The sequence below is a fragment of the Hemibagrus wyckioides genome, linkage group LG26 (assembly GCF_019097595.1).
Source record: "Hemibagrus wyckioides isolate EC202008001 linkage group LG26, SWU_Hwy_1.0, whole genome shotgun sequence".
Classification (NCBI taxonomy): Eukaryota; Metazoa; Chordata; class Actinopteri; order Siluriformes; family Bagridae; genus Hemibagrus; species Hemibagrus wyckioides.
In genome coordinates this window covers 6,889,590-6,905,122 of record NC_080735.1, presented here as the reverse complement: position 1 = coordinate 6,905,122, position 15,533 = coordinate 6,889,590, and the positions used below count along the sequence as shown (strand labels likewise).

The 15,533-nt window shown below is 40.8% G+C and overlaps 1 protein-coding gene across 6 annotated transcripts in view; it reads right to left on the bottom strand.

Annotated features, from left to right (window-relative positions):
* The window catches only part of runx1 (RUNX family transcription factor 1), a 38,363-nt gene that overhangs the window by 11,604 nt on the left and 11,226 nt on the right, over positions 1–15,533 (bottom strand). For 4 of the 6 annotated variants that reach the window (XM_058381185.1, XM_058381188.1, XM_058381186.1 and 1 more), the window contains 2 exons: positions 6,847–7,091; positions 5,504–5,660 (listed from right to left, as the gene is read on the bottom strand). In XM_058381185.1, the coding sequence (XP_058237168.1) occupies positions 5,504–5,660; positions 6,847–7,091 (402 nt within the window). Of the gene's footprint in view, positions 1–5,503; positions 5,661–6,846; positions 7,092–8,112; positions 8,614–15,533 lie in introns of those variants that run through there. The other 2 variants (XM_058381189.1, XM_058381187.1) reach the window with 1 other exon arrangement.

Sequence of the window (15,533 nt, the reverse complement as noted above, 5' to 3'; positions counted from 1 at the left end):
ACTCTCGGTGTGATTTGCTTTATTACTCTCTCTTGTCTCTGTTATTACTCCGAGACAGAAAATGAGAAAGAAAAAGAGAAAGAGAGAATCCTTGCAGCAGTGTTCCGCCTCCTCCATCTCTCACTTATCACTCATCACTGTGATGATGGGACAGACCCCTGGGGTGTTTCAGACTCCAAATCAATGATAGCTTAAAGTCACAGCTGCCCATGACACAGTGACACCCCCCCAACCCACACACACAAATGACCAGACAAGAGGACATACGCATGCTCAGACAAGCAGACCTGGGTAAAACTCCCAGCTGTTCCCAAAAATCTGATAAACTACCTTGACTACACACACACACACGCACACACACACACACACACACACTTATAAAGAAAGAGCTTAGCATGTTTAGGGTAGAGCTGGAGCTCGACAACACGCTCTGTGTGCTATTCTCAGCCGTGTTTCTCTTCTTTCAGAAATGACCTCGATGCACAGATGTGGCCGTGTGTAAGAATTCTACTCCAGCATTCGAGCAAAAACCCGCCTGCAGCTGGACTCAAAGCAAGTGACCGCTTTTTCTTAGAATAAAATTCCTCTCAGGTCTTGATTTCATTTTAGTTGAGCTGATTGGCTGATTCTTAAAATTAAAATTAAGATTAAGATTAAAATTAACATAATGTTCCTTATTTCTATGTACATGAAAATTTTCAGTTACATTTTATTAGATGAACTTTAACCTGAATTGATGAACAAAGACTGAATTTTCTGACTGAAATCAATACAAAAGTTACCTCATGTTAGCGGGATGGCTAGCACTAGCTAACACACAGGATTACAGTGCAGTGATTCATTTTTTGACAGTGTAGATTCGTTACACACTGATTTGTAATCAGTCAGAAATCTCTAAATAAGTATGGATAAATAATCTGGGTCAGTTATTAGTGCTGCGTTTGTCTCAGTGCAGTGAGATTTTATCATAAATCCACTTTAATATCTAGTGCTGAAGTTATCAGCTTAAATTAGTCAGAAAGCTGCTCAGGTAGTTTATAATGATGACTAGTGAACAGATTTAATGTGCTACAAATAAACTAGCTTTTAAATCCAGTATCACCAACATAACACCACATGAAAACACCTGAGCAGAGCAAAGAGCAAAAATGTTTCTCTGTCACTTATACTACACACACACACACACACACACACACACATCCAAGCACACACACACACACACACACACAAACACGCACATAAACACACACACACATCCAAACACACACACATACATATCTCTGTGTTTCTGTCACTTATACTACACACACACACACACGCACACACACACATCCAAGCACACACACACACACACACACACACATCCAAACACGCACATAAACACACACACACATCCAAACACACACACATACATATCTCTGTGTTTCTGTCACTTATACTACACACACACACACACACACGCACACACACACATCCAAGCACACACACACACACACACACACACAAACACGCACATAAACACACACACACATCCAAACACACACACATACATATCTCTGTGTTTCTGTCACTTATACTACACACACACACACACGCACACACACACATCCAAGCACACACACACACACACACACACATCCAAACACGCACATAAACACACACACACATCCAAACACACACACATACATATCTCTGTGTTTCTGTCACTTATACTACACACACACACACACACACAAACACACACACACACATCCAAACACACACACACACACACGCACACACACACATCCAAGCACACACACACACACACACACATCCAAACACACACACATACACATCTCTGTGTTTCTGTCACTTATACTACACACACACACACACACACACACACACACAACCAAACACACACACATACATATCTCTGTGTTTCTGTCACTTATACTACACACACACACAAACACACACACACACATCCAAACACACACACACACACACGCACACACACACATCCAAGCACACACACACACACATCCAAACACACACACATACACATCTCTGTGTTTCTGTCACTTATACTACACACACACACACGCACATAAACACACACACACACACACACATCCAAACACACACACATACATATCTCTGTGTTTCTGTCACTTATACTACACACACACACACACACACACGCACATAAACACACACACACACACACACACACATCCAAACACACACACATACATATCTCTGTGTTTCTGTCACTTATACTACACACACACACACACACACACATCCAAGCACACACACACACACATCCAAACACACACACATACACATCTCTGTGTTTCTGTCACTTATACTACACACACACACACACACACAAACACACACACACACACACATCCAAACACACACACATACATATCTCTGTGTTTCTGTCACTTATACTACACACACACACACACACACACATCCAAGCACACACACACACACATCCAAACACACACACATACACATCTCTGTGTTTCTGTCACTTATACTACACAAACACACACACACATACACACACACACACACACACAAACACACACACACACACACACATCCAAACACACACACACACACCCAAACACATCTCTGTGTTTCTGTCACCTATACTACACACACACACACACATCCAAACACACACACAAACACATCTCTGTGTTTCTGTCACTTATACTACACACACACACACACACACACACACACACATAAACACACACACACACATCCAAACACACACACACACACATCCATGCACACACACACATCCAAGCACACACACACACACACATCCAAACACACACACATACACATCTCTGTGTTTCTGTCACTTATACTACACACACACATACACACACATGCACACAAACACACACACACACACACATCCAAACACACACACATACATATCTCTGTGTTTCTGTCACTTATACTACACACACACACACACACACACATCCAAGCACACACACACACACACACACACACATCCAAACACACACACATCTCTGTGTTTCTGTCACTTATACTACACACACACATCCAAACACACACACATCTCTGTGTTTCTGTCACTTATACTACACACACACACACACACATCCAAACACACACATACATATCTCTGTGTTTCTGTCACTTATACTACACACACACATAAACACACACACACACACACATCCAAACACACACACACACAAACACACCCAAACACACACAAACACATCTCTGTGTTTCTGTCACCTATACTACACACACACACATCCAAACATCTCTGTGTTTCTGTCACTTATACTACACACACACACACACACACATCCAAACACACACACACACACATCTCTGTGTTTCTGTCACTTATACCACACACACACACACACACATCCAAACACACACACATACACATCTCTGTGTTTCTGTCACTTATACTACACAAACACACACACACATACACACACACACACACACACACACACATACATACACACACACAAACACACACTCAGTATTTGAGAGAGCAGGAGAGAGACACTGTGTCTGGGAGGAGCACAAACTCACTCTCCAAACAGCCAGGAAGTGCACAGTGTTCCTTAAGGGGATGTCTCCCCACACACAAAGTCTGTTTGTGAGCTGTGTGTGTTTTTGTATGAGTGAGTGCTTGTGTGTGTGTGCGTGCGTGTATGTGTGTGTGTGTGTGTGTGTGCGTGTGTATGTGTGTGTGCGTGCGTGTGTGTGTGTGTATGTGTGTGTGCGTGCGTGTATGTGTGTGTGTGTGTGTGTGCGTGTGTATGTGTGTGTGCGTGCGTGTATGTGTGTGTGTGTGCGTGTGGACCGTTGCCTGAGGACTGCATGTGACTCACTAGTCCATCCATACGCAGACTCTGAGGAAACAAATGACAAAGAGAAAGAAGAAAAATAGAGGTATAGACGCAAAGTAAGAGAGACAGATGCTGCCTTTGTTACTACTTATCGAACACCATCAGCGGTCTTTCAAGTGTCTGTGGTGTGTGTGTGTGTGTGTGTGTGTGTGTGTGTGTGTGTGTAGTTTACATTTCTCCCTCTTACTTTAAACACTCTATCGCATTTTTGCCACCCACACTAAAATCGTTTCCATCACTGTGGAGCGCAGCTATCAGGTACACACACTGTTTACACCACTCACACACACACAGCAACAGTAACAGAATATATTTACACCACTGACTACACACGTGAAGACTCACAATCAAGCACAGGCAATTGCATGCCTACACACACCCATATACCAATAAATACACACACACACACGCACACATCACAGGATAAAAGGCTAACACGTGTGTTCAGCGTGACAAGCTCTGGCATGTGTGTGTTTCAGCCAGCTGCAGGTAAGTCAGGTGGGTTCTATCAGCTAAATCATATCAGGACTGTGAATAGACCCCTGTGGGACACCCGATTTCCCAGAAGACCTGTTTGTGTTTGTGTGTGTGTGTGTTAAAATGCTTTGACTAAACTTTTCATCATTTTGAAAACAGATTTTTAGACCCCCCCCTCTCTCTGTCTCACTCACTCTCTCTCTCTCTCTCTCTCTCGTTTATACACACACACACACACACACACACACACAATTGCCTACATTATTCAGTAATGTTACCAATACTAGTAAGATGAATTTTATTGCTTCTATTTCCATTGCACCATATAAATAGCTGGATTGATCATGCAGGATATAAATTTCATACACAACCTCAGCTAAGCTTGCAACTGTTATTTTGAGAGGCTCAGAGATTACACCACTGGAATCATAATTAGCCACAGTACCTTAATTCCTCCTTTGCTACGATAATAATAATGATCTAAATACAAGATGTATCAGTGAGCAGAGTGATGATAGCCTAGCTGTGAGATGTGACACACAACAAGAAAACATTTGACCCTGTATACGATAAGACCAAGACAGACATTACTCTATTTTTTTGTATATATTAAAACAGTGGAGCTAAACAGATGATGGTTTGATTCACTAATATGCTAATCAAGAGCTAGTCACTTTACCACTGTAAATAAAGGTCTGCTTTTTAACAGAGTCGAGTCACATTTGGCTGCACCTGACTACAAGAGTCACATCTGAATGTCTGTTAATGAAAATCCAAATAACAGGTTCCAAGAAAATGATTAGATGTGTGTGTGTGTGTGTGATTTTGGTATGTGAATGAAACAGAGAAGGAGAAAGTGAGAAAGAGAGAGAGAGAGAGAGAGAGAGAGAGAGAGAGAGAGATGTGTATAGGCTTTAGGCAAAGCTTGTCATGGACAGATATTGAATACACCAGTTATGTCTTTTCTCTGCCAGGTCAGTGAAGTTCCACACAACCACACGATGATAACCATGAAAGTGAGAAGAAGGAAGGAAAGCAACACACACACACACACACACACTATGCAAGTGACATTAATCTACATCAGCTGCCCATTAAGCGCTTACCTCTTCCGCTGCGACCCACAAAGCGCAGGTCATTGAAACGGGCCACCTGGTTCTTAATGGCTGCTGTGGCATTGCGGAGTTCGGCGGAGTAATTCTCATCATTTCCTGCCATCACTGTCACCAGCGTGCCATCAGGGATGTCGCCAAGGGCAACCACCTATAGTGGGGTATGTCAGATAATAATTCCTTTCAAACAACAACTATTTATTATTATTATTATTATTATTATTATTATTATTATTATTATTATTTCATCATGAACCTTCAACCAGGATTGCAGGGTGTAATAATAATAATTATAATAATTATAATGATTATGTTTATTATTATTATTATTATTATTATTTTTATTTTTATTTTTATTATTATTATGTTTAGATAACTCTCCATTAAATTGCTCCATCCTCGGCCAGATGTTATTGAGTTACCCCTCTCGGCAGCTCTAAGCTATAAATATCTTTATACAGGAATTCACATGTGAATATTATTATATCTTTTGGATCCCACTCTGTTGTCCAGTTTCAGGCTCTTACACAATAATATTAATTTTTTGTTCAGTAACTTTTCACATTTTTCTACCACACACAGTGATGATTATTCGTGTCCAGCTGGAGTTGTTTAAACCCTGTGTGTGTTAATGGGATTGTTCTGTGCGTGTTTTTCACCGAACAGAGAGATTTTCCGGGAGATCGCCGAAATCTGATGCGCTGCGATGAAAGAGTTTTAAATCCGCCTTCAACACCACCGGCATACAGATAAACCAGCAGCAGCGGCGGTCAGGCAATTCATTACTGGGGGATTTCCTCTAAACTTGTTCAGCTAACTACGGCTTTGTTGTGTTTAAAATATCAAGAGCTACCATTCAGTGAAAGGAAATGATGTAATGTACGCTTAAGATCTTCATTTCATACAAAAAGTATCGTTTGCTTTGAGGAATGTACACTGGGATTATTTAACAAATATTACTAATAATTCAATTAATTTCAATAATTTTGCTCGATGCTCATCAAGCGATCATAATTTTTCGGGCAGTAAATAAGAAAAAAAATCCCAATCTCAACCATGTATGTAAACGGAAATATTAAATACATCACATAGCCTTATTTCTGTTAAATATGAATAGACACACACACACACACACACACATATATTATATATATATATATATATATATATATATATATTTATACTCTGATTAACTACAATTACTAATGAATAATTCTATTTCATATTTTATTTTTGTAAATAATTATGATGCTGTGTGAGCGCGCGCACAGGCCAATTTGTGTGAAATGGAAGTTTCTGTCCCGCATGAAGCAGGCTGTCCAGAGTGAGTCGGTTACCTTGAAGGCGATGGGCAGAGTCTTGTTGCAGCGCCAGTGCGTGGGAAGCACCGAGCACAGGAAGTTGGGGCTGTCGGTGCGCACGAGCTCTCCCGGGTGCTCGGAGAGGACCTCCATGCTGCGGTCACACATGCGCAGTTTTCCGCCGCCGCCCTCGTGCGCTCCCATCGCGGGGAGAGCCTCGCTCATCTTCCCGGTGCCCAGGCTGGAGGAGGGCGGTGTGAAGCGGCGGTGGGGGGCCTGGTCTGAAACACATGCACACTTCTTATAGTCTCATCCTTTATAGTGTCGAACTGGTAATTTATACTACAAAAACAAATGGTTTCTGGAAATTTTGATTGGTTCTTTAAACTGTCAGGATTCCTGTTGCTCAGGCTTTTGAAATATAAATGGTTCCTTAAACAACCCTAATTTTAACAGGAACTCTAGTTTCCACCGGTTTCCATTAAAAAGTCTGTAGTGGAAGGTTTCAGACGATTTCAGGCTAAAAGGCAAAAAATAAAAAAGGTTCATTAAAATAAAAAATGTTAAAACAACTCAGTCTAATCATCTGACGCAAAAAAAATCCCCAAAGATAAATTCACTTTTTTCATTTTTGTCCAGCTGGACCTGGACTGTAGGTGGTAAATCAACACAACACTGAGAAGTTGCAAAAAATGTTTACAATTTCGAAAGAAAAAAATGGGGGAAAAGTTTGAGCTCTCGTGAGCTTTTGTGTGGGGTTTACCCCGGGTGACATCCTTCAGCAGGGCGCGTGCCAGAATCGCCTCTGAGGCGCATGGAAGCATTGAAACCGCGGCGCTGCTCCTGACAGTGAGAACGGCCTGCTGTCACTCAGCCAACCACAATCGATGCCACATGAGTGTGGTTAAGAGGTTTTAGCTGCTCCGCTCAGCTTACTGCTGCTGTGTTCTCTCCAAATACACCAGATACCCGGCCAGTATAAACGCTTCTCCAGTGCACCGCACAACAGGAGCAGCATACAGCCACTGTGTGTGTGTGTGTGTGTGTGTGTGTGTGTGAGAGAGAGAGATAGAGACAGAAAGACAGAAAGGTGCGCCTGTACTTTTGGGAACTTTCATTTCGGCGCAAGCCAACCCTATACAATAGCAGGTTTACATAAGCAAACGAGTAGTTATCGGCAGTTAAATGAGGAAACGGTCACCGAACAAGACAACAGTCGATTTAAGTCAACCAGAGGAAACTCAATAGGCATCACATGGAAACGCAGTGTGTGCCACAGAACGCAAATAAAACGTGTCATACCGTATTTGGCGTCCCAAAGGAAAACCATTGGTATCCTATGAGGTTCTTCCTTTGAGCTCCGTGTAAAGTCGAGTCTCCAGAAACACTTCTCAGCTGATGGGGATTAGTCTGGTGTTAGTTTTGACAGCGCGCGCGTGCCTGACCGTGTCCGTGCGTCTTGCAGCGATGAGGAAAGTTGGAGACCACTTCTTTTTAAAGATTCCACATTAAACCTAAGGTTTGCACTCACAAGCTTTTCCCAGCATCGTCAGTGAATATGTGTCACCGCGAAGTCTTGTCCTTTTCAAACTTTTAAGCTGCACTTCGGCTCTCGCGACAGTCCGGCACGCCTCCCGCGTCAGTTCGTCACTTTTTTTAAAAGCGGTACTTTTCGTTTGTCTGGACGATCGTTCGTGTTATTTTCAGCAGCCTAAGGAACTCATTCTATCTGCTGTTTTAGGGATGCGTCCTCCTGTTAGGTCGCAAACAGACCGCTGATGTCGTATGAATGAATCTCCGGGCGAGGGGCTGGCTTTTACTGGCGCTGGGCAGTACAGGAATGCAGCCCGGCACAGCTTATTTGCATGCGGAAGCCTGTGAGCAAACGCCATTGGCCAGAGACAATTGCTTCTAGTAGGTTCGTCCAATCAGAAAAACGTCCGAAGAGCGCGAGAAAGTCCGACTTGTGACAGCTAGAACCGTCAATGGAATTCCTTGGTCCGGCGCACGCCCTTATAATAACACTGTCAGTTTTGTTTTTGTTTTTTTGTTAAAAAGAGAGTCAGAAAAACGACTTTCCTCCATTTTCCTCATCTTTAGGAATATTTGTGGTCAACATCTGTCAAAAAAACTAGTTGTCCGGTGATTCAGGTAGACGGGCATTTTATGCAGAGTAGTGACCCCAATTATTCCGTTCCAGAGCATTTCCTACAGATGTTGTTTTAGGCATGAGGAGACTGCAGCTCTTACAGGAGCCATGACTTCTCGGTTAACAAGCTGCCGAAAGGGGGCAGCAAACGACCTGCATGCTTGCGCGGAGAAGATGCCGTTACCGCTACCTTCTGTCCATCTCTGTGGGCAGATGGAGTCGGTGTCTTTAAGTAGTGTTGATGTCGGTGACCAGTTATAGTCTTAAAAGTGTTTAAGTGGCGCGTGCCAACATGCTTACCAGAGTAGAAGTTGGTGTGTGATATTCCACATCAAATTTCCCATCTTCCTTATTTCTACACTTCTGAATCTGCTTTCTGTAATTTTAACTAGCAGTCTCTTAAAAATCTATTAAAACTCTCAGACTGCATTCATGCATCCCAAATATTAAGAAAGTTCTTAGCGTGACTCAGAAAACAAGGATGTGTTTTTCGGTGAAACCGGAAATCTGTGTCATTCTTCAATGGTACATGTCATGTCCGATGTCCGAGTCGTTTTTTTTTATTTACTTATTTTTTTAATTTTCAGCTATTCACATTTTGCTTTGACTGACACTACAACGCCATGCTGGAACTGTAGCCTTTAAAGGTTTGTATGTTTCCCATTCCAAATCATTATTTAGGGTCATGGTTAAAGAATAACAGTGGATTTATTTTTGTTGAGAAAGAACTGAGGCAAAATAAATAAATAAATATAAATAAGACAGCAAATCATCGATTTAGGGATTATAAGCATTATAAACATTATTTTAAAAGCGAAGAAGGCCAAGTTTCTATTTCTGCTCCGAATTTGTTATATTTTACTATCTCTGGAAATGACCACACTAGCTATACTGCATGGTGTTTTTTCTTCAATTCAATCCTCTCAAATTAAAGAGAAAAATCACGTTGATGGCACAATATGTTAAAACTGACAGCAGATGAAATACTACAAAACGCTTTACACACTACTGTCTACTGTCCTGGACTACTGGAAACCAAATCATGACAGTTTTAAATTAAGAAGCATTTTTAGGAATAAATCGTACAGAAAACTAAATCTAAAAAAATCAGCATAGTTTGTGCAGACCGAGGAGCTGTACCACACCACTGTCCGTCTTCAGCTCTGGGTTTGTGTCATTTGATAACTTTTAAGTCAAGAGATCAATAGCGCTTGTCAGCTATAAAATTTATTGACCAGCGTCGAAAGGTTACAAGCTCGCCAGTGTTTCAACGATCCGTTTCAACATCTTAACTACATAAAAAAACATTTTGATGAATTTAAAACACAACAATTCTGCAGAGAGGTAAGAAGAAAAAAAAGCAAGAACACCAAAAGCTTTCCTTCAATGTAATTACATTCTAGTCAATGAGCAGAATTAACTGAGTAGCACATAATTACATTGAAGGGGAAAAAGACAACTAAATTGAGGAAACCAGTGCAACAAAGAAAGGCCAAAAACACAAAAGACTGAAAAACCGGACGCTTCTCCCATTACCAAAAAGCCTGTTGCTGTTTCGACTCTTCCTCGTGAGGTACATGGCCCAAGACAGAGGTCCAGAAGGACTGAAGTAGTTCATATCTTAGTTTGGTCGAGTCGGTCTGATTACAGAGAGTCTTGGTGTTTCTTCCAAAAGTATTCCAGACTATTGCTTTCTCCTCTTTCCTTATATACTCATTCCTTACTACCCTCCAAGATAGGAGAAAAATCTGAAGAAAGGACAAGGAAAGGCTGAAGAAAGCTACAGCAGGATGCAGTCATAACTAATATATTCCCTCACTAACCCTGGCCACAGGAGACAAGGCAGGCTTTTTGCCTTGGGGCACTTCAAACCTGCTAATTTCATTTAGCAACTGAAATGATTTTTCACTACTTTTTTTTGTCCTCATGCCATGACTGTGATGGCTGAGGATTAAGGGCAGCATGAAGTTTGCATGAGGATACAAGGTGAGGCAAAGACAAAATTGAATCTTCCTTTAATCTGTTTTTAAGAGAGTGGCATTCTGATGTTCAGCTCCAACGATACTCACACTGTATAGGATATAGTTTCCCATCAGCATAAATGATAATGATAATTGATGATACAGTACATTATTCTTGTAGGTCTACAGGCAGTTTGATGGCTGATAAATGAATGAATGCTGAGTTGACATGAGGGCTGAAACATAACCATGTGATTAAAACTTCCTTTGGAGTCAGTTGCCACATAAGAATACCACAGAGGTTTACCAAACAACAGCTATAACTTGACAGAAGCATGAGTAAAGCTTATCTCTCTGACTCCACAACAACAATTCTGGAAAGAAACCAACCTTACTGGAGTGTAAAGCAGGGAGAATGCTGGTTGACCACATAGCAGCACAGTGGCATTGAAAAATCTCCAGTGCTGCTGTTAACACAGTGAGTGTACCATGCGATATAACTTGCCCATGCACTGATTTTGCCCCAGATGAAGATGTCCTCCTTTAAACTGGCTAGAGGCAGTCTGTCCCCTCCAGGCCCCCAGAGACAGGAGACCCTGAGGCCAAGAGTGCTGGGTGCACAAGATCAATAATGCCCCTTGAGCTTCCTGGGGCTTAGCCAATCAATGCTGCCCGAACCAGTAGGCATGCAGGTTTTATACCTTTTGTCAGAGTCAAATATTCAGTATCTCATATTCATTTTCTCATAGAGCAGGGTATCAGTAGTTACAGTAAGTATCAGAATAGCTTCTCAAGCCATGCATTTTTGATGCCAGGAAAGGACCTTTGGTTTTTTTGTGCCACCAATGACCTTTTGTTTACCCATATTATACCCAGTGGCCCTCTTTCCTTCCATCTTCATCTTCTATTTTCCTCTTTTCCCTCCTCTTTCTCTCATTTCTTTTCACTCCGTGGGCCTTTTAGTTAAGAGAGGGGGAGGAGAAATAACTCAGCTTCGGTCCTCTTCAATAATTAATGTAGCTGTATTGTGTGGATGCCGTTAACTGCTACTTAAAAGTAATTAATTGATTTTCTGACATATCAGTTAGCAGCTCAGCGAAGTGACAGAGCAAAGTACTCTGCCCTGTTCTCTCAGGCTGGCTAACAGATACACACAGCATGACACTGGGTCACTATCACTATATAGAGAGTGTATCACTGCTAGAGCATTTGTGTGTCTCTGAGTGTGAATGTGTATGTTGCCGCTCGACTGCCGCCACACAGACACATGCTCTATCCAGCTTTACTCACATTAATATAGTTCTGACGGTAATCTACTGCGACCATCACTTTTAGTTCACTCGGTTCATTCAGTGTACACCACATCATATCGTCCTGGAACTATTATAAAGACGAAGAATAAGAATAATAATCTAACAATGAAATATATTTTCTTCAAAGCCATTTTGATAAAGGGCTTTGAAGAAAAAACTCAACTGATTTAGAAGATCTCAGAAGGTCTTAAATAAATACTCCACAGCTGACTTCAGCTTAGCTTTAAGATAAAAGCGCTATCAGCAGCCACAGTGTGAGTGATGAAAGGGCTGGAGCTATTGGCCAGTCCCTTAACACAGCAGTGTAATGGTCCCACTGTGAATTTCAACTGGTTCACATCACTGCTTCACAACTCCCCACAGATTCATACAGCACTTTAGATTACGGTTTATAGTTTTAAAACATTTTTTAAAGCACACACACACACACACACACAATGAAAGTGTGTGTGTGTGCACGTAGATAGAGTTCTAGACAGCAGTGGACAACTGAACTACAAAGATACACCAGTTACCAAATGATACCTCTGTAATCACTGGATATTACTGCTTCAGTAAATATGTGAATTGGAGCATAAAAAAGTTGAAAAAAAAGTGCTTCTGTAATGACAAAAAAGAGAATACCTATTTTGGAACAGATACTGTATTTTCTAGACTGTCAATTCTTTGGTATACTATATAGATGAAATGGGTTCTCTGGTTTGTTCCTTTGGGAAACCCTCAAAGCTGCCTGATGTAATTACAGCCCTGCAACACTGGGTTTCCTAACCAAAGAGAGGCTCAAGAAAGTGAATAACCTAAACTATCAAAGATTGTGGAGAAATCTTGCTCTAAAACATTTAGTTCAGTCATGGCTAACTTAAAGTCTTCCTTTAAGACTGTGATGAACCTGTGATGTGGCTGGTTTATTGTGGAGCTCTAAGCCAGCGTCATGCATGGGAGGAACCAGACCCACTGGAGATGTGCCTCGGGCACCATTTAGTGAAATGTTGAATTGATGAGCAGATGAGCAGACTCAGTGAAGCAGAAGTACACACACACACACACACACACACACACACTCAGAGTTAAAAGTATTTGTAATAGGTGAAAGCATGCATAGTGAGGCATACAAATCATTCTCTCTTTAAATGTATAAATTAAAGATAATTTGTGTTTCTTCATGGCTTAAATGGCTGACTTTGATGGCTCTTAAATGATTTTATGTATCATAAAGCAGTACAGACAAAGCACAAGTAATTTCATTTTCTCTGTACAATTGCCATAAGTAAGGGCTTCCAGTAATACTTTGGAATGCAAAGATTTCTCGTAAAAATATTTGCCTCGTAAGTACAGTGCCATTGGTTGCTTGAACACCTTCTGAAAATATCAATAGGTTTTGATGCAGGAAAATAAGAGACACTTTTGGAAGACTTGTGTGTTAAACTCACATGGAAACAATGTGCCTTTTAAAAATCTGATATCATTTGATTTGATTTCTAGAGCAGCTTATATTTATGTATAATTTATTTTGCAGTCTTGATGTGCTTTTCCTCTTTTTATTTGATTCTATATCTGTACTCTAATATTTTATTTAATAGGACTTCTGTAGTTAGATTTAGTTTATTTCAAGCAACAAACAGGAAAAGGAGGAAAATATGTGGAATTACACTGTGTAGCAGTCGAAGCCTTTCACATGGTGCTGCTCAAAAGCAAATATAGGGGGATAAGAGAGATATCTAAGCTGTCCAAACAACAAAAGATATGTCTTTACTGTAAGATATTTCATAGTAAATTGCTAAATATATAAAAACTATTTATTGTTAGCTGGTCAGCTATATATTTGTAAGAAAATTAGGTTGCTTTCTTGTTTTATAAGTTCTTTGGGATCTTTGGGATGTGTCATGGAATCATGAATTTTTTAGCAAAATCAGTCAAACAGTGAACTGTGTGGAAATACAGAGGGAAGAGAATGTATGCTTGAGCCATATAACATAACTGTGACTTCCCCAAATTCTGTTAAACAGTCTGCACATGGTGTAATCTGAACACATCAGAGATCCTGACAATAATTAAATTTTTTTTTATCTTCTGTTGGGAAAGAGATTCTTCATTTCGGGAGATGGAGAGAGTGAGAAAAAAAATTCAAGCTCATGCCCCTGCCACTTCACACAACATCACTAGGCGACTCTAAACCAGGCATCAAATCTGGTAGCTTTGTTTGAATCTTGGCTCGTCTCTGCTGGTGGTGCAGCACTTGTGGACTTATGGATTACTTGTGCGTTAATATGAGCTCATGCCTTCTTATACACAGAACTCTAGATTACACTAGATTCCTACTGATGGATACCATTATTGATTGATTGATTGATTGATTGATTAATTGATTGCTCTATTCTTCTTGTGTCGCTCATATTTTTCTAATATGTCTAGATTTGTGTACCATCAAAGTTAATTTAAGAAGGATAATTAAAAGGAGGCTTCTTGTGTGCTTCTTCTCTTTAACCTAAAGATGTATTTTATGGACAAAGGAGCACAAAAAGTTATGGGACTAAATATTAAAAGCAAAACAGGAATTAAGCTAACCTTCTTTTAATGTACATGCTTCATTCTCTGTCATTCTTACACATTTGGTGGCAAGCGAAATGTTTACTGCTATTTTGGAGGGTTAAATTTTGGGACACTACGTGTAACGTAGCCAGTTGGCTGTTTCCCTTAAGGGAGCAAAAATAAAATGTTCAATAAAAACTTTGCCACAAAAATCAGTTTATAACCCAGAAAGGCCTGGGGTTCAGCTTATATGTTTTTTAGTCATACTCACCTACTGTATATTCAGACTATCATCCAACTGAGGCCTCTGAAAAATAACCCAGAAAAACATTCCAGAAACTAGGTACATTCATCCACCAGGCCTCATCCAGGAAAGTGTCATTAGATAAATAAATTAGCAGCCATTGAATGTAACGCTCATAAAGCGGGCCTGCTGGAAGAGGAAAATGCATCTCAGACACCATTTACATCTTAACCTCATTAACCACACTGATGAAGTTCTGTGGAGTTCCACTTGGGGACAGTTCCCTTTAGGTTTACTGCAGCCTCAATCCGTTCATTACTAAGGTCTGGAAGAGTTTCTGTGGTCACAAAAAGCCCTACCCAGACTCAGTCCTGCACCATCACAGTATTGACCAATATATTGCCGTTTCCTGTTGCGGTTTCACAGCAAAGGGGCAGTAATGGCAATGGAGAAAAGCATGATGGGAACTTCACTGCAGAGTTCTGGGATGTCCCCATCCATCACCATCAACACATCCTTCTACCGAA